The 25,704-nt window shown below is 39.7% G+C and overlaps 1 protein-coding gene across 1 annotated transcript in view; it reads right to left on the bottom strand.

Moving 5' to 3' along the window:
• Positions 1 to 25,704, bottom strand: part of csmd2 (CUB and Sushi multiple domains 2) — a 232,232-nt gene that overhangs the window by 119,896 nt on the left and 86,632 nt on the right. Inside the window, exons 6-7 of the mRNA XM_022747188.1 lie at positions 2,240 to 2,352; positions 336 to 413 (exon numbers count right to left, since the gene is read on the bottom strand). Of these exons, the coding sequence (XP_022602909.1) occupies positions 336 to 413; positions 2,240 to 2,352 (191 nt within the window). The remainder of the gene's footprint in view (positions 1 to 335; positions 414 to 2,239; positions 2,353 to 25,704) is intronic.

The following is a 25,704-nucleotide window of genomic DNA, read 5'->3' as shown; positions in this document are numbered from 1 at the left end:
TTTTTTTTTTTTTACAGTAAAGTTGAATATTCATCTTCTGCTGCAGTTAAACTCACTGCTTATCCTTGAGCAAAAATGTTTAAGGCCTTAGAAACATCGCAGACTCATATCATGATTGGCACTGATGTCAGTCTGCAGCGCTATGAGAAAAAAGGAGACATCAGCTGCCATTGCCAGGGCCAAGGAGAGAAGATATAAGATTTAAGTTTTCTTAGAATCATTGGCTTGTTTTCTCCCTTGATAACTCAGTGGCCACTGCATTAAACAAGTGAAACTATCAATTTCAGTCCAGTTTATTTGCAAAAGACATATGGTAGTCAAGATTTGTAACTTACACACTGATATCTTATGGTGGTTGTCTTTGCTAGGCAACATCTTCACACCTCGGGACTTTAGCTCAGTCATCTTCTTCACTGTAGAGGAAAGCAGAGCAGAGAGACATGCAGGGTATCAGACAGGAGAAAGTGCCATAGCGACACCCACACATACATTCCCATACATTAAGATTACGTTGAAGAAAAGAGCTCAGTAATGTGCAATTTCCTTGCATTCTTGTGAAATGAAGAGTGAAGGGAACAACATTATTATTTGATTATTAGGATTAGAAGGCAGAGTATGTAAGGAGCAAAATCGCTCATTTCAATCCAATAAAGAATATGGAGTTTAAATTACCGAGATTCCTGATAATGGCGGAAAAAACAAAAAAAACAATGTCATCGCTGCCTGCAAAGTAAGAGGCTCATCTAAATGCATATTTATTCACCAAATTCAAAAACACCATCAGCATTATCTGTGCACCCCTTCACACTCACCCTATTTAATTACTTTGATGGTTCCTGACAATGGAACTTTACTTGTTTTGCACAAATGTGTTTTGATCCTTTGCTTAGTTTCATCTGCATTGTAATTCAAAGCTAATATGAGTCATGTGTCAAAAAAGTCTGTTTATTGTGTGTCTGAAAGAAAGATCACAATGAATAACCTCTTTTCAGATTGTTTACCCTGATTACAAAAAGGAGGGGAAAAAAAATTCCCCTAGAAAAGAATCTAAGCTGTTAGGTGCAGGGGTTGACTGGGTGGGGGTTGGTTTCTGTGCCATGTACAATGAAGGACACTGAAGAAGAAAAGATACAAAGCTAATGAAGATATTCAATCAGCATTCATTTCATCACTGCAACATGCTGCTGCTATGGATTCATGGGAACTCTCATGATGAGAATGGCTGGTGGGGGTGGGGGCTAGTGGGGGGTGGTTGAGATGGAGTCACTGCTTAATCTAATTAAAGTATTAGTCTCCTGTTTCTCTCTGATCTTCTAAACATATTTATCGAACACTGAACCTGTAATCCCATAGGCTCGCCGCCTTTTCCTTTCCATATTCTTCATCCCTCTCTCTCTCTCTTTTTATTTTTTCTCTCCTCTTTTTCTTTCGCCATTGCCTCTGAGATTCCCAGCAGCTGGCTGGAGGTGAGATCCTTAGAGATCACCTTTATTTTGTGGATGAACTAATCCTTTTTCCCTGCTCATCCCTTCTGAGAGTTGACCCCTGAACCCTCTAAGAGTAATGGGACAGGAAATGAATGCACAGCAGAGAGAGGCTTTTCCACGTGCCTGTGTGTTATATATATTATGTGACACTCCAATAAAGAGTCTGCAAATCTTGTTTTTCTGAAAGCAATCACAACTATTGTGCCAAAATAGTAACATAATTTCTCTTGCTGCCAGTACAATTTCAAAACTTGCAAAATCTTAAATTATGATAGAGAGTGATCATTTATGGATATGTCAGCTCATTTGCACTAGAAACAAGATGAATGATGCCAGTCTACCTCACAGATGTTTTTTTATTGAATTTGAGAACATATTGATGGTTTTTCTGTTCGGGTCTCACACTTCATTCCCTTAAAAGCAAGAATGTGCTGAAGAGATTTCATGGCCATCTTTCTCTTGGATCATGAGATACATCTTGTACAAAGTTCAGGTTTTGGCCTGAGGGCGGCATAAGAGGAAAGCTCATGGAGTTTTGTTGATATCTTTGATATTAGGGGCTGTTGGTGACTAGATTTTGTTATTTCTTGCAAACATATGGATATTATATTATGATTTTGGCATTCGAGATTTCCGAAATTTGCTGATCCTTCTGAGAAAAGTTAAACCTGGCACACAACAAAGTTGACAGTTTGATCTGAAGGTGATAAATGATTTTCCTTTCAAACTATGAAAACATCTCATTTTCTTACCTTGGTACTGGGCGCTGAAACCTCTCAACTTGTGGTTGCCATCAGAGGTAAAGTGCAGTCGAAGCCAGTTCTTGCTGCTAATGATGGGTGAGGGAAGGTTGGGGCCAGTGAACCTGTAGACACAGAGACAGAGAGAAGAGCGCCTTACATTATTAGCATATTAGCATACGAGCGTTTTAAAATGCAAATACAAAGGTAGCGGATTGCGAATTGATGTAAGGTTTAGCATAGCATGTACACTCATAAATGATTTCAGGTTAAGGTTACGTTTCCATTATTATCTTTAGCAGCTTTATCAGCACTGATACACATGGACTCAGCTAATGAATCTGTTTCAGGTCATTTCAAAGTCATAGATATTTCATTTAGTTTAGTTAGTCAAGGCATGAAATGTTTACACCATAAGATATGAGTACAAAATGTTACTGTGTTAGATATATTTAACTGTATGAATTACTGTAATTGATGCACACGTTATTTCTTATGTGAAAATAAATATATAGAATCTAACTTCTCTATCATCTGTTATTTACTCTATCATTTGCTACTGCAAGAAAGTAGCTCTGCTTGTGCTTCTGTTTTGTAACATAACCCAATTATGCAATCCATCATGATTTCCAATAAAGTCAAGTCCAATGGCAGACAATATATTGTAGAGGCTGGCAGAACCTGCCAGTCTTTCTGGTGATTGTCCTGTTTGTTTATGATAATTATACTAATGTTTCAAAATTAATGTGGCCGCGACTTAGAGATGTTAAAATGCTGCACCTTTGAGATCTATTAAAGGGAGGGTCTAACACTCAAGGGGAATTGTAATGTTAACGACTCTTAACCAAACTGTAGCCCAATAAAAATAATGGGACCAGGAAAGACCAGCTTTGGCATTTGCAGAGAAAGGACACTCCATTTATTGCTTTGCAAAAGGCAATAGTGAATTATACTTCACAAACACTTACAGTGCCTCCTGATCTGTATGCTAATGAGGGCAGTTGCTTACCAGGCATTTCTCCAGTTGTTAAAGGCAAAGTCATTTTGGGACACATCATGTTTTATCTTGAAACACACTAACACAAGTGTGTGCATGTACATGCACGCACGTGCGCCTGCACACGCACGCACACACGCACACGCACACACACACTAACACTTGGACAGTATGTGCACCTATACCCTCATGCACACATTCATATAAGTTGCATTCATATCAATTCCCCAACAGTAAATTACATTTCCCCAACTGTGTCCACCTCATCTCCCCTACCTACATATCTGCTTCACCCTAGAGAGTAGATGCAAACTAAGGTACACCTCCACCCAACCCTCAGTGACACCACTGGAAAAAAAGCTAAAGAGATAGGAAAGTGAATTTTGATTAAATAATTAACAACAGAGAAAAAGACTGAGAAAGGTAGGAGTTATTTTTTAAGATAATAACTAGTCTTCTTTGAATGCAAAAATATTTTTGTGAACTTGTGTCACAGGGGCAAAAGAACAAAACAGCTGTAAACATACAGCTCCAACCAACAACAGACAGGGATCTACCATGAAGAGATACGTGACTGACTGCACTGTAGAGCTCTCTTAGGATCAATTAAAAGCACGTAGGTTTCTGGATGTAGACAGATTTGTTGTTTCAGATCTGTTTTTTTTGTTTGTTTTTTTCAATGAAAACAGACATTCCTTCATTTATAAAATAAGCCACACTGTTCAGTAGTTCACTTTATTAAGCTGAACACAGACTCACGTCTAGGGTTTCAGGAAGAGCCAGAGTGGAAAAGAGTTTTTGAAAAGAGTTTTAGGAGGCATAGTAGGACAAACCACAGGCGAGAAAAAAAGACAATGAGAAAATGAGGAAGAAATATGGCGTATCAAAATGTCAGTGATTTGGCTTTTTCAGCCACACTGCAAGCAGACAAATGGAGCAGAATGTAGAAAAGTAATTATGTCACTGATGAAACCTTTAATTATTTCTCCTCTCTCCCATGACTGCTTTCAGCGTGTAGCTTGTGTGGCTTCCATCCCTTCACTTGTAGGTCAGTGAAGTCAATGACCTCAACCCTTGGTTGAGAGATTTCCATTGAAACAAGCTTCACTAATCAAACAGTTCGAATCTCAAAAGGTTAAGGTCAGGGTCGAGAGCACGGTTGGGGTTGACCACATTTCCTAAGCAAATGAATGAGCTCCTTTTAATACAACCTCAGAGGCCTTCATAAAAAGCACTGTGTGTTTGGAGCGGGTAAAGATGTGTGTGTAAAATTGAGTGTTGACCAGAATGAGTGTGAAACATGCGTTTAAGTATGTACATTCCACAACACCCCTGCTCAAGCAACTGCATCACAAAGTGGCTATATAGCTGCAAATACTAACCCCTGAGTTCATCTTATATTTGCTCTACACAACCTACTTTTGCTGCTTCTGATAATGCAAAAAAACCCCAAACACCAAATGATTTAACATGAGATATACCAACCCTCAGCTAGGTGTTTAAAGCAATAAAATTAAAGGTTTTCTTGAAATAGCTTTAGGTATAATTAGAACGGTTGTGTATAAATAATGGTAAAGAATCAAAAACAAAACATAGAGTATATTCCTTATATTCTCTTGAATGCCTTTCAAACAGGGCCAGTTACTGCACCATATATTCTAAACTCTCTAAAGACAAAAAATAGAAGTAAATATCCCACATCAATTCATTAACACACGCTCTTTGTCTTTGTTGGCACTGGGTTTCTTTCTTCTTTTATTTTTAAACATGGGAATAATTAAGGTATTTATCTGATCAGATTATTATTTTTCTCCTTCCTTTCAGTGTGGCCTGGAGGCTACATGGCATAATGAAAATAAGGCAGAAATGTGAAGCTATGCTGTGTGACACTGGCCTTGATTTACAACGGCAAGTGCAAGACTGATAAAGTGAGTCAGCATGCCTCAGGGGGATGTTTTATCACTTAACAGAAGGAGGGGGCTCATGTAGGGTCTGGCACATGTCCGTTTGGAGTGATACTAGTCGGACAGAGAGCGCCAGAATCACCTCTGGCTCTAAGTACATAGCTGGGACCTGCCACAGCTCAATATACTTGGTAGCAAAGCTTGCGCCAATGGATTACAGTATATGATCCCCCCCCACACCCCTGATGCACATACAAAGGCCCCCAAACACCAGAGCCAACTGCTCTTTTCACTTGTGTTGAGTTTCTCCCCTTTTCACCATGGGGACAAATGAAAGCGGCCTTTTTAATTAAAGTGCAATTTGAGCTGGAATCAACTTTCATTAACACGCTACAATAAAGCTAAAGACTGACTTCAGATTCTGATAACTGTGGCAGTGGCAGAGGATCAGAAACTGATGGATATGCCATTAAGGATTAGGAGATTAATAAATATGGGATAAGGGATGAAAAGACCACCATAAATATCATTTTGACCCAATGTCACCTCTGCCTTTCCCCATTTCATGGTCCAACCCTAGTTTTTTGCTCTGAACATTAAAGTTTTGGGCTGAAAGTGGCCACGGGGAGCAACAGAAAAACTCCTGAGCAGGCTGATGGAGGTCTGCTGAAGGGTGTTGTAGCTACCTCTACAGTTCCTTTTCACCTCACCCCCTCGCTCTTGCTCGCTCTCTCGCCGACCATATTAGATTTTTTGCAGAATTGTCTTGAGAGTGCGGTGCTAAATCAGTTTCCATTTCCAGGCCCCAAAGCTCCACAGACTGAGTCAAACTTTTGATGATTGTCCAAGAAATGTATTTTGGGCAAAGGCAAGGTGATGGAGGCAGGCAGTGGTGTTCTTGACTGAGGGGGCTGAGCTTTGAACCACACTCTGACACACACACGCACAGATGGGCTTCAATGCAGCTCTTTTATTCAAACTGCAAGATATCAACACTGATAAAAAGTCTGAAATGGTAACACAACCTTTACAAGCAACATCTGATTTGGGTGTATCTGAAGTCTGTTTCTTTTCCTGTCTTTTCTCTTTCAAATTGTGATCGATGGTCTTAGAAATACGCAAGACTAGTCCAAATCCATTTTACGTAACACAAGCATAGAGATACCTTCCATACTGATGTGAGGCGACTCATTAAATTGTTAATGCCTTTTAGGATTTAGAACAAAGGTCGTCTTCATCAGGCAATTCAGCAACCTTTCCTCAGTGGAATCGGCCTTTTTTCCGCTTTATATTCATCGTTTCATGTCATCTGTTTTCTGTTCAAGGGGTAAGGTGTCAAATTACTCTATGCATAATCAGTCATGGGTGGAGTTTGGGTGTCAAAGGTGGCTAACTCCGCATTAGGATCAAACGCATTAAATCACAAATTCATTCATCTGTTGACCATATACAGTATGTGTTCATGTTTGGGTGTTTGCACGCGTGCGGTGGAGAGAGGGCCGATACTCGGGGAAGAACATCTCTGTTAATTGCAGCTACTTAAGCAGATCAATCAGAGCTCTGCTCAGTATGCAGGTCCTGGTGCTTACAGCAGACCACGGGTCACTGTGACTTTAAAGCCAAAAGTTTTAGCATTTTAATGACGCTATGTGAATTATAGCACAAGCCAGCCTATCCAGATGTACATGCAGACACGCATACATCACCACTAGCAAATATCCACGGTAAAAACACGGATACGGATATCAATAAATTCACTCTCTGTCTATGTGCTTTTCAGAAATACACATAAATACACACACACACACACACACACACACACACACACACACACCACATCTTTCTCAGGTAAAACTAATCAGTGTGGAAGACCCCTTAAGTCCAGAATGGCAATATTAAAGCACTGGCAGTGGAGCTGTAGCTGTGACCTTCAGATGTAACTGAGACCAGACATACACTGGGGGTTTAAATGAACCACCAGACCCCCCCTGCTCCTAACAACATAGACATAGAACCCATTCATTTCTTCAAACAACAACCACCCAGGCAGTAAAAACCATCAACCTTACACTGTAAGTTAAGGCCAAAGTATTAAGAGAGGCCTTCAGGGCAGATATGTCTCCTGAGTCTGTGCTGCACTGGGCCGAAACTCTGAGTGCAAAAAACAAGGCACTGCAGAGGCAGTTGAAAACCACCACTGGCCAAGCCAGTAAAACTGCAGAGCCATCAGAGCCAACGTGCCTACTCCTCCCTTAAACTCCCTGGTCCAACAGAGCCTAAATGTCTGTTCTTCCTCTCTCAGCCCGTCATGTTTTATTCATGCACAGACCTCTGGCCCCATCAGAAAGCCTTGTTAAATCATCTGAGGGATTCCTTTCTTCCTCTTCCCACAACTCATTTTCTGCCCTCACAGAACATATAATATGGACACTGATTGAAAGAAATTTCCTTTTGGGAAGAACAATGAACCTGCCTTCATCTTGGCTCCTGTTCCCTTCTTCTTCTCTTTTTTTGAAATCTTTTTTTTAATTTTTTCACATTTCCTCAAGCCTACCTAGAAGCTTCCTGCAAATCCACTTTTTGTCTTTAGATCATTTTAAAAGCAATGGAGATCCCGTTGATGGTCAATCCCACCTTAAACTTGGGGATAACCATGGGTACAACTGCCACTCGAACAAACATCTTGCCATTCATAACCAGTTGTCAGCTACATGTTAGCTCCTCGGATTTCTTTTTCACAGACAGGAAACATGAAGGTAATGGTGCTTTGATTGATGATGTACTCTTCCGATTTTAATACCTATGCAAATGAAACTAACCTTATATAGGATACTCTGCGATGCTGTTTCATTGTCACCAAAGAGAAATGTATAGTAGCCACACAAGAAACAGTCTATATGCTGAGAGAAGTGTGAAGTTTCCTCACTATGACATGAAATAGACATCAAACAATGTTTAATTTCTGTCAGGGATATCAGCATAGTTCGGGTCATGGCAATCATCTGTTAAATTAACAGTGACAGCAGAAAGACTGTCGGCTGAAGAACAGGTTCAAGTCACGGCAGCTGCAATAGTTCTGGATGGTGCCGATGAATATAAAAGTGAATTTCTAAGGTTGACGTGGATTGCATTAATTACACCCTACATTATGTATATGAAACTCAGAATATATCAAAGGTTATCCAATAAACATAGTTTTTCCTATCATTTAGTGATGGAGTTTTACTGGCACCTCACAGGGTGCATCCCTGGCTACACCCACAGCTCATGCTGTTGTATGAGCCCTGGCGTTTGTTTTGCTTTGATTTTGTTCAGTCACAACCTGTCAGATCATACACTCTTACAATTTCAAGCACATATTTATACCAGTCCATTTTCCAAAAAAAGTGGCCCGCCAGAAGAGGAGGGTGACCCCATTAATTCATCCACTAAAGTCAATTTTGAGAGAATCCGTCTGCAGAGTTAATCAGGTTCTTGCATCCTGACCTTCAGGAGATGTTTTGCAAATAGGCATACAGACAAGCGGAGCAGAGACATAAACTCAAGTTGCTTAATTCTTGGAAGTAAAGAATTTAGTGCCACTTGTTCCGCAATTGATCCCAGCATCAGTGTGATTTATTACTCTTGCTCAAAAAGTCAAGGTAGATGTAAGCAAAGTCACAAAGAGCAAAGCAACAGGACTGAACTGCTAATGAATAGAACAATATAGTGAAGGAACCATACAGAGCCTCGTGACTGAGAATGTTTGCCTTCAACAAAATGACCCACACAGGCGCAAATTACTTGTCTGACTGAAGTTGAAGCAAAATACACACACAGGCGTTTTCTAACTAGTGGCTATTCTCTCCATTCTTTCCCCTCTGTTTAATTCCTGTCAAACACAGCTGACACGTTTCACCATCATCGAAGGTTGATGAAGACACACACGGACTGCGCACACACCATCAATCACATCGCACTACTCAAAACAATATCTGTGCAGTTCTCGATGGGTGTAATCGTCTGCGGGAAGTATTGGATCCGTGGTTAATGGGAGAAAAACAAATGAGTTTCCAAGGTCACTCTTAAAAGCGGCAGTGATAATTGAGCCCTCCCTGTAGATATATCAAACACAACAATAAACAAACGCCAATAATATCCTAGGGCCGATTACAGGAACACCATCCTTTTCTTCTACAGGAGGTTTGGGGAGATAGAAAGAAGTAGGACAGGCAAAAGCCACCGACACAGTGTGATGAAAAAAAAGCCATTTAGAGAACACTTGAGTATTATTTTAAACAAATAACCCTCAAGGCTGAAACGTGCACTGGCTACATTTAGTACGTACAATCCTAAGATCGTACTTCTCATTACCATCAATCCTCACTGAATGATTCGGAAGAGTGTCACTTCCATAGTTCAGCTAGTTACCTTTTCTCCCTCTACCGAGCAAGCCATGCTCTAATTGATCTTTTATTTGCCTCTGAGCAAAGTCTAGGCAACAATGACACACAGAAACCAATCCCAATGACTGCAATACAAGCACTGAAAAAACATGCTTCCTCCAAAGAAACCGAAATGAGTAAAACATTTCCACTATGAATCCACAACCTGATACAGCTCATATTGTGCTATGGAACTCTATTGTCATCCAAAAACTGTTAAAAACACATGAAAGTGTTTCGATTCTGTTTCAGGTGCCTTGTTGTCTATGGCATTTGTCTTTTATGATACTACCACTAGAGGTTACCAAAGTGCACTATATGTGATGTGTAGGATAGGGCTGTTTTATATCAGTAGTATTTTTTATTAGATATTTCCTATTGTTGTATTTCATCTGTTTGTTAAAGGAACAGTTTGACATTTTGGGAAATATGCCTCTTCACTTTCTTGCTGAGAGTTCCAGCACCACTCTCGAATTGCTACGATAAATATTGTATGAAGCTACTGCCCAAAGCCTTTTAGCTTAGCTTAGCATTAAGCAGGGAAAAAGGAATAGATAACTTGCCTGGGCTACAAAATCCATGTACAAGCACCTTTAAAGCTCATCAGTTAACACATTACATCTTGTTTGTTCAATCCTTATAAAGCAAAGTGTGAAAACGACAAGTCGAGGTCCCAGAGGTTAGTGGAATGATCCTTTTTCACCTGTTTTAATAATACGATTCAATATCAGATGAACTGTCAGTTTAAGATGGACATTCATGATACGGTGGACAATTACTCTCTCCCTTCCCTTCCTCATGTCTCTCTGTCTCACTCTTTGTCTCCCCTTATGGTTTGTGTATATGAGCTGTTCCGTTTTTCAAAGTGAGTCTGAGATGACGCAGTATGCAAGGAGACAGGTGAAACCATGCTAATGATATTGAACCTGGCAACACTGTCAAATCCCCCAAACAGAGCCGGCACATTGTATTCCCCTGATACCAGCGCATCCTGAAATAACTACATCATTGTGTTAGGAGAGAAGGATCTGTGGGGTTTTGCATTCATTTCTGTTTGTATTTATTTGAATTTGTGCGTGCTTGCATATGCTTCAACATTTAGCATGTCCTCACCAGGCTGTAAATCATATATGCACAATACAGCACTCAAGAAGGATCATTCCTGTTGCTTTTTGTAATTATCACTATCTACGAATTTTCCCCTGTATTGCTGATTTACGTTGTTACTGTATCTCTTTTACATATGCGCACCAGAGATGAGTGCTGTTAGTTTCAGGAAATGCCCAATAAATGCATCATTTTATTTTTTTTTTTTTGGGTCATGTGGACATTAAATTCATGCATGATTTAACATCAGCCCATTAGCAACAGCAACTTACTGGCAATCATAAAACTAAATGGCATATAAACCTATGTTGCCTTACAATCTGCTCCTGTGCACTTTTTATAATGAAGGCCCTGAAAAGTGCAGAGTCAGAATTTTCCCTTTAAAACAATAAGCCCCAAGGCTCCCACGTATTAAAGGGTAGTACAGTACATAAAGGTCGACATAAAGTATAAAGCAAGCTAATTAACTACAAGTGGGAAAAATATACAAAGTAATAACGACAATTAAAATCCATCTAGGTTTATTTTGAAGGGCTATTTGAGAGGAATTCTAAAGCTGTGGGGGTTTTTTTTCTCATAGTTGAAGGTTATTCTTTTATTTTTACCTGTTCTTAGTAAACACCACCATACACAAATCCTGACACAACAGTCTGCTTGAATCAGTAAAAAATAAGAAAATAGTGTAGGAGAGGATTAATGATAGGGAGACATTTTTACCACACCAAAGTGGTTGGGAAAAAAAAAACATCCACCACGTCTATACTTGTACATCATTTTTGGGTTCAATGGCTACTACCCACACACTTCAGTTTTACTCTAAATCACCCGCTTCAATATACAACTGCTATTTCAGCTCTTATATGGCCTACATTGGTTTCCTTATCTTTTAGTATTGTTAGTTATCAGTGATTTCTTACTCAATTCCCACTGTGCTGCTTTTTCTGGCATCTTTTCAGATAAACTCTGAAGAGTCTCTCGGTACAGAAATAAATAAGACTAAAACTATTTTCATGCCTCCGCTGAGCTGTTGATAGCACCAACATGGCCATGTTGTCATTTTAGTCAAGTCCATTTTTTTATGCTTGCATTTGTTCCAGGAACCAAATGCTCCCTCCTTACATCAAGGTGGGAGGAGTGGAGCAGCTCAGGTTGTGATTATGCAGTTTTCAAAACCTTTTTGGCAAGAAACTGTGCTCACATTACCACCTACTCAGACCACTTATAATCTTAAAAGTAAGCACATATAGAGCAATTTATGAGGCTTTCATTGGTGAAAGGCAAAAGGTGACCTCACAAAAAGCATGTAAGACACTTTCACGCATGCTGAATTGTGCATATTTTATTTTGATGGTTTCATCCAGTCTCCACTTAAATTATTATCAATGTACATTTTAAAATGCAATGAAGGTAGAGTCTGATTGGATGAATTATTATTGACAATATTTTCCACAATAATCTGTAGGATGTATAATGTTCTTTCCCTTCTAGAAGGTTGAATCCTTGAAGCTATCAAACAGGGGAGGCAATATGCCTGTTCCTTTTGTGGTCTCCAATTTAAATGATGCACTCTGCATTTCTGTACACAGGTCAAACAGTGTGAGAAATAAACAACATGTTAAAATGAAATACATTTTATTTTACTACTGCCTTGAGGTAGTTTTCATTATGTGCATCATTACCCACAGACAGTAACTATGTCCAGAAATATAAATCCAACTTAAAAAGGGACATTATCTGCTTCTGGGGGCATATTTGAGGTGTATATTTGTGCCTTGTAACTCCTTGTAAAAGTAAAAGTGATTTTCCTATCCTGATTCTAAAGCCACATGTCCAGCATGTGGAAATGAGCCACTGAGACAAGCTGGGAAATGATAGTGGATGAACCCCAGATGGACATCTGGTGTCCCAGTTGCTCCCCTCTTTCATCTCAGCCAGACTCCTCGGTCCCTTGTGGTATTGCTGAGTCAATGTCCGACCATATTACAGTGCATATCTCTTTCCCTATGCCTGTATAAAGAGTAGAACTTCAATTTTTCAAGACTTTTTAGATCAGCATCTCACTCAGGTTGTGAGGATAGATAAGGGTTTTGAGAACGGCAAATGTGGGAGGAAGGAAGAAAAGGCAAGAGATGAATAGCTTCCGGGGGACATAGGGAATGGGGAATGAGTCATCCAGGCACCAAGACCTGCCAAAACCACAGACCTCAACTTCCAGCTCCCCTTCCTTCCACCCTGTCCCTCCTGCTGTCCACCCACAGTATTTTTTCTTCCCCCAGGAACTCCATGTATTTGTTTTCCTTCAATTAGTCTGAGGGTCGCTGACAAAGCCTTTCTATTGTGCACCCATTCAAAGATTCTTCCAAATGCATGAACTGAAAAGTATGGGCTGCGAAACAAGACAGAGAAGGCCTTTATTCCACCGTTGTGTTCGCTGGCCCTTTGTCTGGCTTTCGCTGTTCGTTTTTTAGAGATTAGCGTTTGTTCTCTCTCTTTTGCCATCACTCCCTGTAATCCCTCCCTCTGTCTTACTCTGCTGCTCCATGCCTATATTTGGGACAATATGCAATGCAAATGGATGCCATAGTCAGTATTATCTGCTCTGTCTTTCTCTTTCTCAAACATGAGAGTCAGAAGAAAAGGAAAGACGGGGATGAGAATGAAATGGCTGTGAACAGTGTGCCTGTTATGTCTTACATTTTGGGGCTGTAACCAATTTAGGGTAGGAATCATGTATGTAGGCAGACAGTGAGGTGACATACTGTCAAAATTAGATTAGACAGGACAAGTGACAGAAAATCCCAATCCCAGATCCAGATGGCTGGCACTGCTCAGAGCTTTGATGACAGTTTCTTAGAGCACCTGATGGGGATATTTGCTTAAGTCAAGCTAAGAAAACTGATTAAGATGTGGGGAATATTAAGGTGTAAAGTGGAAGTGGGCCAAGGTCCCTTCTATTACACAGCAGCGAGTGGAGATATTCACCCTGGCTGATAGAGCCCGATCTCTTCTTCCATTAGCCTTTATTGGTCCTGCAGTCCAAAACCATTTGAGGGATATAACATGCGCTCATAGTGTTTTATACTCATATACTTTATTCAGTTTTAAAATATATTAATGTCTATTATGTGTTTGTGCTTTATTTTTTATTTCCTGCCCAATGTTGAGAGAGGGAGATTGCAGGTAAATATTAAAGTCATCAATCAAGTAAAGTGGGAAGAGAAAGGATGGAAAACACCTCCAGGTAAAAGAGAAGAGAGAAGAAAAGAGAAGAGTAGAGCTATCTTTTATACATCACCCATGACCACAAACGATTTGTCGTAAAACTACCATCCAATTAAAAGAGGACTCTCCATCTGCTTCCTCCTGAGTCAGCGCTGACCTTTTACCCTCCCCCCTCACCTCAGCCGTGATATATCCACCGTCTCTGCTCACTGCAGGTGTGTGTTACTATATAGATGATAGAAACAACCCAGTAACTCCCTGAGTTTATATGAACAAAAGAGAACACAAGGAAATGTAATTGTGTGCATGTGTGTGCGTGTGTGTGCATGTGTGTGTGTGTGTGTGTGTGCATGTGCGCGTATATGAGTTTAACAACCACAGTTAGTCCTGACTGAATGTCATTACTCTTTGTCAGAGTGGTCTCAGATGATGACTAAATATAAAAAAAAATATGTTGTACAACCAAACTATAAAAAAGCTTTACTTTCATGTCTTTCAGATTATGAGCACAGGCATGTGGCACAAAAGCAGAACTGTACAACAACCATAAAAGCTTCCTGTCCATGTATGGCACTGTGGAGTGAGTCAGTGCTGGCTCTATTACATCTGTTTTTTGCTGTCGGTTAAATATGGCTTTGTATGAGTTCACAGTAATTGCCTGCACAGAATTCAGAGGCAAAACTTTGACTGTGGGTCACTGTGCCTCCCAGCAATATATCCTGGTACATGTCATTTGCTTGTTTACATTATTCATCTTCACCGGTCTCATGTTAACAAAAAAAAAAAAAAAAAAAAAGCTTTGCCTTGGGCAAAAATTACAGCAACTGCAGTTCAGCTGAGGATACTTGTCTAATTTCCAACCATGCAGTGACGTAAAGCAACAAAATGATGTAAAGTCAGCGCTGCTTTTCACTGTCACCCACTGTCTTTTTTTTCTAAAGATAAATGACCCGCTCGAAGATACATTCAAAACAAAATGTCATACAAACAAGTGGTATGCTCTTTAAATGCTGTGAACAGTTGTTTCGCAAACAACACAAATAAATATCCCATTGATCCTCCTTAATTAACGTACGGTGCTGGAACTCAAATCCTACTTATGTGCTTAACTTTGGGTCATTTGAAAAAACAATTCTTGACTGAGATCAATTGTGTTTAAAACTACTGTTAACAAGAAAAAAACCTACACATAATGTAAGAGAGGAAACACTGGCTGCTCCCTTTGGCTATTTTCTCTCTGGGCTTATTTCAGACTTTTAATAAGGTATATTTGTCACTGGTATGATATTCTACTGATGATGATGATAATGATAATGATGACAAGGTTAATCACGATCCACATGTGTGTATGTGCACTGTACATGTGTCTACATCGATGCTTTTAGCCGATCTCTGTCACTGACAAAGATACTCGATAATGTAGGATATATATACGTATATATATATATATATATATAAAATCTGGGTCCATGGAGGACAATTCAGTGGTTGCAGTATGTTAGCAGACACATCATCCCCCATCCTCATTCTCTCACTGTGTGGATTAATGAAACCTTAATAGCCCATGTCATTAGGCTGGGTGGCCACTGACTAGACTGCAAGGCCCTAGAGATCCTTTCACAATAATATACTATAGGCCAATGTACAGATATAAAACAGACTCCAGGCTGCTGCCAATACACGAATTCTATTCTTTTCTGTCGCAATGGATGTCCTAAATTCAGAGATGTCAATCAATCCAGGTGGAAACTTTGAAAGACAATGATGAAGCTTTGTCTGTTCACCCATGAATTCCATCTTCATCCAAAGGCTGCAAGCCGCTGATGCAATGACACTCAAAAAGGTGTAAACATGCTTTCATTTCACAACAATTACCCAGAGTCATTAGAGTGGAAATACATAAATCATTCCTTTGACATGTACTGCAGACACACAAGCACAAATCACATGGACATCAGCACACACAGTCATTCATGGACAACGACCTGGGCCAGGAAGGCGCACAAACACACTCAGACAAACATTCTCAGTGGAAGTTCTAACTATGTTAAATGACTGGTATTAATCACCCTTCTCTGTCTCCATGGTGATTATGAACACATTAATCAGCAGCATGTCTGCCAGTCAGATGTGAGCATGCCAGGCAGAACAAATGATGGAGGAGAATGAGTGAGATGAGAGGAGCGCGAGTGGAAAACACCGGAGGGAAGAGAGTGTTTTTTTTTTTTTTCTTTGCTGTGACATCAAAACCAAGTTCATGCCACTATGAGTGGAAATAGCAAAGACAGAAGAGAGCGCAATAACAGCAGCTGTTCAAATATAGACGAGAGCTGCTTCATTATTCCCTGCAACCCACACCAGCCCTCTGTGGCCCTCAAAAACACTTATGTTGGAACACTCACACACCAAGATGCCTACCCCCTTCCACCCTACAGAAAATATCCAGACTGTAGTGCCCTACATCTCCTCCGCAGGAAGGTGGAGGGGTTGTTGTTGTGTATGCAACATATGCAATACAACTTCCCTCAATCATAACGCAATAACAAGGGATGTACAGTCAGCTAACCATTTGGTATGATTCACAATACAGGATTCGCTGTTACAATCGCAATACAATACTTACAATACAAAGCTTGACACAGAAAATAAATAATAAGCATAAAATGTGTAAAAAGTTTCAAAAATCTTAATTTTCATGGTAGTTTCTGTTATAGTTTGTTGCAGGTGCAAATAATACTCTTGTATGAAAAGATAAATCGCCTGGTTTTCAAAGCAGATTCTCCTCTCCATACAATTTAACTAAATAATACATTCTTTGATAGGAATGTGCTCATAAAGAACAAATGTCTAAACTTGGTTGGACTAGAATTATCCAGGCTCCATAGACAGTCATAGACCATAACTTCTATAGCAGATAGTGGTGAATGGTGCTTTTGCAGTTGCATTTTACAATGTTCAGATATAACAATAATGCAAGCAGAGTCAATGGAAAGACGCCAACAGAGATAAAAAAGAAGCCGAATTACTCTGAGAACCCTTGAAGTGGAGGAAAGACATGTCTGCTTCAACTTGAGTGGATAAGTATGGTTGTATGACGTAAGAGCAGACTTTGCTGATGACAGCTGTGAGTCAAACCCTCCTGCCAGGCATCTGTATTAAGTTTATCCCTCACTCTCATATTTCTATTTAAAGCCACTAAATCCACTATTACTGGTCCATTTATGTGCACAAACACCTCGCCCTACTGTATACTGTATGTACAGACATGCGGGCATTTACATGCACGCACAGGTACAGCTGTAGCTGTTTACACTGGTGTTTGGTGAAAGCTGTCTGTCTGCTGTGCACCTCATCACTCAACTTCCATTCTCATCACTCAGACTATTTCATTTCGCAGCAAGCTTTTAAGTCGTCACAGGGCTCATCGACTCAACAAACAAACTTTATTAGCCTCTCTCAAAATAGCTCTAGTCAAAGTGCACTGTAATTGATATTCATTTCAACTTCAGAAGTTAAAATGGTAAAGCCCCATAATGAGAATGACAGCAGTAACGCCAGTTAATTGGGACAGGAGTAGCCTAATGGCAGGACAATGGCGGCAATGTTGTTAATTTCTCTCTCATTAATATTGGAGCCCCAAGCAGGAAGCACTTAAGAGCAATCAAAAAGGTTGTGGGAGTGGATGTGTGGATGGAGTGGCTTTGATAGAAACTAAATCCGTTTTCAGTATATAATTCAGCAAATAGAAAAAAATGCTCTTTTAGTATAATATATAATACCATTGTAACAAACTATTTTTCAGCAATGTATCCATCAGCTTACACACAGCGAAAGCTTGTTGCGCTATGTATGAAGTGTCTTTATTAGCATTTAATTTCACAGGATCAAGTCTTTAGTATGTGGCAAAGGAACCACCAGATGTCTACATAGCCTCTTCTTGTCTATTAGCGTGTAACTTGAGAGCTGAGAGCCAAGGGAAAGGAGAGGAAAACTAAGAACTATTATTTTTCTTCAGTCCAGCTCTTTCATGCTATGTTAAAGCATGGCAACATGCTCCATGAAATTAGGCACTGATCAGCTTTGTATGTGAAGATATGGGCAAGTGTCTCATAGAATGGACAAATGGTGATCATAATAAACAAAAATCTACTGGTCATTTAAGAATTGGATCAGAAAATCAGATTTATAGGACACAACATTATCATAAAATTGGAGGAGCAGTAAATAAATCTACATGGTACATCATGTACTTGAGCTCCCCTATATTAAGACTGCATTATGATTAAAAAAAATATCTGTTAGGCATTTGATATCTCTAGACTATCAACGCATCAAATACTGTATGCCTCAGTCCTGCCATGGTGAATGTGATTACAGTAGCTGTGACACAGACCTTGTGTTTGCTGTCAATCAGAATCAGTCTTTCCCTGACAGGCAGAGAGCCTGCGGTAACACAGTCACACGGGGTAAAGTGCTGTATGTTGTGATCCTGAGTAAGAGCCCCTGAAGTAGAGAACTTGCCCAGCTCAGCTTTCCTAGAGTGAAACAGGTCAAAGTCACCAGAGGATAATTAACAAGAGCTGGGCATTAATGATTTGCTTCAACAAGTGCATTTTCCCAGCTATCTACCGTGAGATACATGGAATCTGAATCTTTTCTGGTTAGTCTTTTTCTGGTTAATTGGGGTTTCTATTCCTGATGGCTCTACTCCTACAGGAACTCTGGTACTGACAAAATGTATTACCCAAAAAGTACAGGGACTTTTGTAAAAAAAAAAAAAACAATGTACTTCAGAAGTTGTAAAGATGAATTATGGTCCCACTCTGACAAATATATCTGTCAGTAAAATACGAGCACTTCACACCAAGTAGACGTAGAAGCCTGTTTAGTGTGGCTGGAAAAAGACGAGTGGAAATAGAGAATACTTTTCTTTAAACCCACAGGAACTGCAATTACTTGCTAGTCATTTCACCATTGTGAGGATGCCAAACAAGGAACACGGTTTGTCTGTAAACAAGGTATACAGCCAGACACCACGACAATGCCAGCCTGTTTGTTTGAACAAAGGTAATCAAAGGTGTTTCATCACTTTGAGCAAAACATGCGTCTCTGCACTGTCTAAAAAAGAGTAATGTTACATCTCTAAATGATATGACATCCTAGAAGCAATACCCAAAGCACATCATCAACCACCACTGACAGATACTGTATTTTAACAGCAGGAATTTGTGTTCTCAGGGTAAAAATAAAATCAATGATGTTTATTTGACACTGCCAAGCTGTTTTACAGAAATTCGTTTGAATCAAATATGATAATTTATTCATAATTGTGTAAAATATAATAGTAATAAGAAGTACTGTATATTTCCTGTGGACTGGAACGGAGGGAGCAAGTGGAAACTGGGACTGGGGCTGTGAACAACATTATATGAGACATATGCATATACAAGTTAAGTTTGGTCTTTCTTCCTCCTCCCTTTCTTTGCCTCATAAAGAAAACTCAATCACAACAAACAATCCCACTGGACTCAATTAGCTACAGTTAAATAAATGCTGTGACTTTCATGCCCTGCCCATGAGCACCCCCAAATATCTTCCCACTAAAAATACATCTCTTGTGCGTGTTTGTGTGTAGGTGCGTACAGGAATGCATGCATGTGTGTGTGTATGTGACTTTATGTTCACACTTCCTCTGTCTTGGGATCTGCCACGGAGCTCCCTGAGCAGCAGTGTGTGCTTGATAATTAGCCTCAAATTCACCACTTCTGTGAACACATGCCTGGGTTGGCAGAGGGAGGGCCGCCTCAGGGAAGGGTGAATGCTATGAGTGACTATCATCCACTACCCGTATCCAGTGACAACCAACAGAGCTCAAGTTTCAATGAAGTCTTCCCTTTTTATCAGTCTTCCCTCTTAAATAGCTCCTGTGTAGGCTGTGAGGGAAAACAAGTGAACACACGGCAAACAAAGAGAAGTACGGACCAAGTACTACAGTTCCAAACCAGGCACATACAAACAGCAAGCAACAACTGGCCTGGTTTTGACCGACTATTATGAAGGTTGACCTGACAGGGTCGCACATTCTTATGACAAATCAAACTTCAGATCATCCAGATTGCATTCCACTTTGTTACAATCATTGGTTGGACAAGCATCGATTTGTTCTGAAGCCTTTAAAAATACATTCATAGTATCAGTCTAAATCAAATACAATAGTGATTGTCACACCGCACCTAACTGGCTCCTCTTTATTTCCATCCAATTTAGCAAAATCTTATGCTGGAACAGAAAGTAACATTCAAAAAGAGAAATAAAAAAAATGCTATAAGACAAATGGCTCTTGGTCTGAGGTCAGGAATCCTCCAGGGTCATGAAATAAGACAATAAATAAAGGGCAATAAGTGCTTTTATGCCTGTGTTCTTTATTTTTAAATGTTTCCTTCTTATGCATTAAAGAACAATTTCCTGTCTCCATCCTGGGCACCTCTAAAAATGAATCAAATAAAGCCACTTGAAAGTGGACTGTGGTACTTGAGCTGCTTTGGGTAGGCAGCTTGCATCAGGGAGTGGAAAGTGAGGTTAAAAGAGGTGATGAGGCAGAAAGGATGAGAATGTATTGTGCATGAGAAAGCTGGAGTCACACTGGATCTTTTCTTCTCGTATGCCTTTGGAACAAAGTTTCACAGACGTGCAGAACACACTGTGTGTGTTGTTTACTGACAATGTGGTGCATCATTTCCGGATGTTCAAATTCAAATCGAGTTACTGCTTTACTGCCATTTGGAGCTGTTGTAATAGGGTGTGTACGCCAAAATATGTTAACAGCATTAGCTTATAATCAAGGATAAATGTTGGTTGAATTTATTCATTCATTTCATTTTACTGAAATGCAACTTTGCAGCAGGTTGCAATTGGCACTTGGAACCGGTAAGCATCTAACTTGTTCCCTGAAGGGAGACAAAAACAAACAGTATAAATACTTGCGATATCTTGAATGTATCTAACAAAGGGATACAAACACATAAGAAGGTAATAAAATGACCATGTTGTAAGCTATACACTGTATGCAGAAGGTGTAGAATTTAAAGAAGTTCAATGACTTGCTGGCTCACAGTATATCTCCAGTACGGGTTACATTTCCTTAAGATGACTATGCAGTGTGTGCGCAGTGATTATTTCTATACAATCAAGGTGAGGGCATCTGCCAAATATACTGTTTATTTCAATTAAGTGAGTAAAGTTACCTTCAATTTAGGTCAAGTGAGCTACATAGCATTTAACCTGTACATATGTTGTTATAATATGCTGTAATTATATAATCTTCTATTCTATATTTGCTAAATTATCATATATGTCTTTCCAACTACAGTGATTTCCCCATGGGATCATGAATATTTTATCATCTCTAATCCAGTTTAATTCTGACAAGGAACATCAATTGCTCGGCCCTTGGGAATAATGTATATTTAGTATTTATATCCCACTGTGTACACCCCACAAGACCTGGGTACTATTGTTGAATGTTAATAATTGATAGACTCTGCTTTGAATCTGCTTATAGTACACAATGGTTAGGGTTCACTCTGGGACTGGACTAGGGTGAGATGGTAAAAGAAAAGTTTACAAAACAAATTTTCTATTACATTCCTCTAATTGGACAATTTTCATTTGGTGTTATTAGAGTAAGGAAATCAATCTGATCTGGCAGCTACAGTAGACACACTAAAATAAGAAATGAAATTAAGCTGCAAAAACATTATTTGACCTTTGTCTGATCTGAATACCCTGTACCCATTACTTCACTTCCTCTCTATCCATCTATCTGCTTGCTTTTTGCTTACATTTAACAGTCTCTCAGTTCCAGCTGCCCTGCTGTTTCCATGGCCCTTCATCCTCCACATCCCTTGCTCAGCCTTGTACTGTGTCGTCCCCACACCCCTTTAACATCAGGTGCCAGCGTTTGCTGTCCTGTGTCTCTGCTCCTCTGCCGTTTCCCTCCCTCTTTCCTTGCACCTTTGATGTCAGGACCACAGCTAAAGCCTGAGCTAATCTGCTGTGGGGCTTCCTGAGCCACAACCAGGCCAAGGGTTGGAATCGAGAACATGGCACAGGGGCCAAAGGAAGAAAACATGGAATGAATGAAGGAAAAGAAGAACACTGCAGAATATTTATTTACAAGCCTCTTTAAATGTCTCGTATTTATAATTCAACCCTTCTGTCATTTTGAAAAACATGTTTCCACTGCATTTTTACTTTTACACGTCAAGATTTACAACATTTCAAAATAAAATGACATATTTATAGATGTGTTAAAATTGTATATTTTATATGAAAGACAAAGGGGACATTATCTGAGGAACCAGTGAGAGCATTATGGTGGTACGTATTGTGGAAGACACAATTTATCCAGTTTTAGAAGACAAATACAATAGAATGGTTTACAGGAGGCCAATTAAGGATCCTGGGAAAGAGTGTGCTGTGAGGGGAGGTGGTGTTATGACGGGTAGAGAAAAGATTTTTTTTTTTTTTAAAACTACAATCACAATGGTATATGCTGTAATGAACTGGGGAAGAAAAGAACTAGAAGAGGGAGCGTCCAAACAAAGACTGGGTCAGCGAGCTGTATGAAAAGAAAAGTAAGGATGCTAGAAAAGCACTAAATGTATTAGCTTCAGTGTAGCCTATAACCAACCCTCCAATTCCCTCCCTATGGCTTCCACACCAAAGAAAAGGCAGAATAATCCCTCAGCAATACTATTTATCTGCCTTGCTCTGATGACGCTATTTATAGCTCATTAAAAGGGGTAAATATGCCTTTTCTTCACCTCTGACACAAACCATAAAAATACCCTTCAAAGTTAAAGCTCTATTAACAGGATCAAATGTGTAAGCAAAGGCAACTCAAACAAAAAGGGGAAAGAGAGACAGAAAGAACACAGCTCCCTGAGTCAAGGGTTATCCAGAAACATATTCTTCAAATAAAATACTACTTTTTCTGCTTTATCAGAGAAGACACCTTTAAGCTCAGACCTCATTTTCATTCAGAATTCATAACCATGTGAAAGGATCAAAAAGTTTCTTCTCCTAAGTAAGGTGGCCTGCAGCTAATTGCACTGACGTTACTGGGGCTAATTATGAATACAATGGATGTAATGCAAGAGCGCCAAGACCACTTTATGCTGACCCAGTAATTTCCCAACAGCACCACAAAAATCAGCCAATAATATTTCACAGAGATATCCTTGCCCTAAATACAATACACTGTGTATCTGCTGCAGCTAATAAACCAATTTCGGCATCAAGGTTTGCTCATTAAACAGTGAATCTTCCTATTTTTAACTGCATTCAGATGATGCAGAGATAACAAATGTTCCAAAATTCAACTTGAGAACAGCAGCAGATTTATGGTGAAATATATGAGTAGACAGATGCTGGTCAATTTACTTTTATAAATATCCTCCTTGTTACTCACACATTCACATTTAATTTCAAATAATTTATTTAATTTAATCAATGTTTTATATGAGATAAAATCAGAAGGAGCAATGTGTTGAGAGGTCTCCAGCTCCAACATCCGACACCAAAGTGCAAGTCAAACATACAGTACATGCTACCAACCTGCACCCGCGCAAACCAATAGATCAAACAAAGCACTCTATTATGCAGTATCCTAGACCCAGGGCACGTCAGCAGCAGTAATTAACATGACAGAGCAGTATGAGCAAACAGACAGGGGAACATCTCATTGTTTGGAGGCAGGCCTGCAGACATGACTACTCTGCTTCCTCTGCTATATCCTGACCAAGTAAACAATCTAATGTAATGCCTGCTTTTGTTTATTTACGCATATGTACAAGACAGCAACAATTCTGCATGTTTATGTGTGTGTTTTTGTATTGAGCTACAATATAGCCTCTGAAACTGGCCCTCTGTCAAAGGAACAGCTTCATCCCTGATCCATTTCATCCATGCAAACAGCGCACTAATTAGCCATGCTAAGACAAATCACACTGTTTTTTCCTGGTTCACTGGCCACAGCACCTTCCGTAATCCTCCGTTATCACACAGTTGGGGAGGATAGTGAAGCTAATAACACCGTGATATTAGCAACACTGATCTGCAAGTGATAGAGCCAGGCAGTCCTAGCTGTTAATTCTGTCCACATGAGCCCCAGACCAGACTAATCCCTATTTTAATTATTTTTTCTCTTTGCCCCCCCCCCCCATTGTCAATGTTCTCTAATCAGACCATCTAATTAAAAAACAGGAAGGGCGGCAAACAAGCAGCCTCAACATCTCAGAAGGGTATGAGGTGTACATGTTAGCAGAGAGTAACACTGATAGCCTGTGCTCCAAGGCACACTAGAATGAGCTGCACGTTCGGTGGATGTGTGTGTGTGTCTGTGTGTGTGTCTGTGTGTTTTCTGCATTTAATTTCTAAACCTAGCAACTCTGTGAGACCAACAGTAGAATAACCTTTAACATTTTGATTACTACAATTACAAGACGACCAATAATTGTTAAAAGTGCTCTTTGGTTTGCTTACAAAGTCTGTCACCACAGACATATTATGTTAAAGCTTTGTCAAGATAAAAGTTTCTTTTCCTGTCTCTCTGTCTTTGCTTCTGTCTCATTCTGTCAGTGGGGAAAGTGGGATTAGAAAGTTGCAGTGCTGAGGAATCAATATGATGCTGACACCTCTCTGGCCACTCTCCAAAAATCTCTACCAAGCAAAAACCCACTTACAGAAGGGGGGGGGGTGGGGGTCTAATGGATAACATAACCACTATATCACTTTAGCTTTGACTTACCCCTGAAGAAGCAACAGTCTTGTCTGCAATGAGTATAATTGGATATTCAAAGATAAAAGAAGCCTCGCTCACTAACACCTGTGCAGAAACTCATAATGGAAGACCTGTACCAGGGTTCTAAAAATGCAATAAAAATCATAATTAATATGTCTTTCTTTAATGCAATAAAAATACTTAAAGCATAATGTAATACTGTTTGTACTGTAATGTATTAAATTTTGCAGTTTATTATTGGTTACTACGGTTTTTGACATTTTTCATCAAAATTTCATAAATTCAACATTTTTCTTCATTATTTTGTGGAATCGACTCAAGATTTAGCCTGTATGCATCATATTAATGTACAAGTTATTACCTTGTCTGTGCACAATAAAATGATTAATTAATCTTTCAAGACATACAACATGCAGTTATTAACATTGTAAATTTTGGCAACAGTGCAAACTAGCTGACACAAGTTTTTAAATCAAGTCACTGACATCCCCTAGGTTGGACAGTGCAGCTAAGGCTTTTTACGCTATGGGACAACATTGTCTGTCTTCCTTTGCCTCCCTTGTTTATTGATGCAGTTGAGAAGAGTTTTTATGGAAGCACGCTGCTCTGCAGCCTGTAATTGCCGGTCAAGGCACGTTCACCAGAGTTCATAAAGGTTCCTCTGTAAATATATCAGGTTGGCCTAGTGTCAGCACACACGAAAAAGACACCTCTGTCTGATGAATGGGAAGAGGAGGGGTATTTCACCGCCACTCTTCACATACACAAACGCATTCATGGTGGCACCAGAATGAAGAAGCAGACACATCTGACTGTACAGACGCCACACACAATACACACACACAACCTGTCTGCTGTTCCAAAGAAGATTAAGATATATTACACTCCAAACCAGCGAGCACGTCCTTGCTTTATTTCACCTTGCAGGTCCCTCCCCCTCTTTTGATCCTCTGTTCTTCTTTACAGCACAATGTGCCTATATCGGGATATTATATTATGGAATTTGCAATCGCGTTTCC

This window comes from Seriola dumerili, unplaced genomic scaffold (genome assembly GCF_002260705.1).
Source record: "Seriola dumerili isolate Sdu_G_001 unplaced genomic scaffold, Sdu_1.0 BDQW01000110.1, whole genome shotgun sequence".
Lineage (NCBI taxonomy): Eukaryota > Metazoa > Chordata > Actinopteri > Carangiformes > Carangidae > Seriola > Seriola dumerili.
The sequence above is the reverse complement of the archived record's forward strand: the minus strand, read 5'-3'. Positions and strand labels throughout refer to the sequence as shown.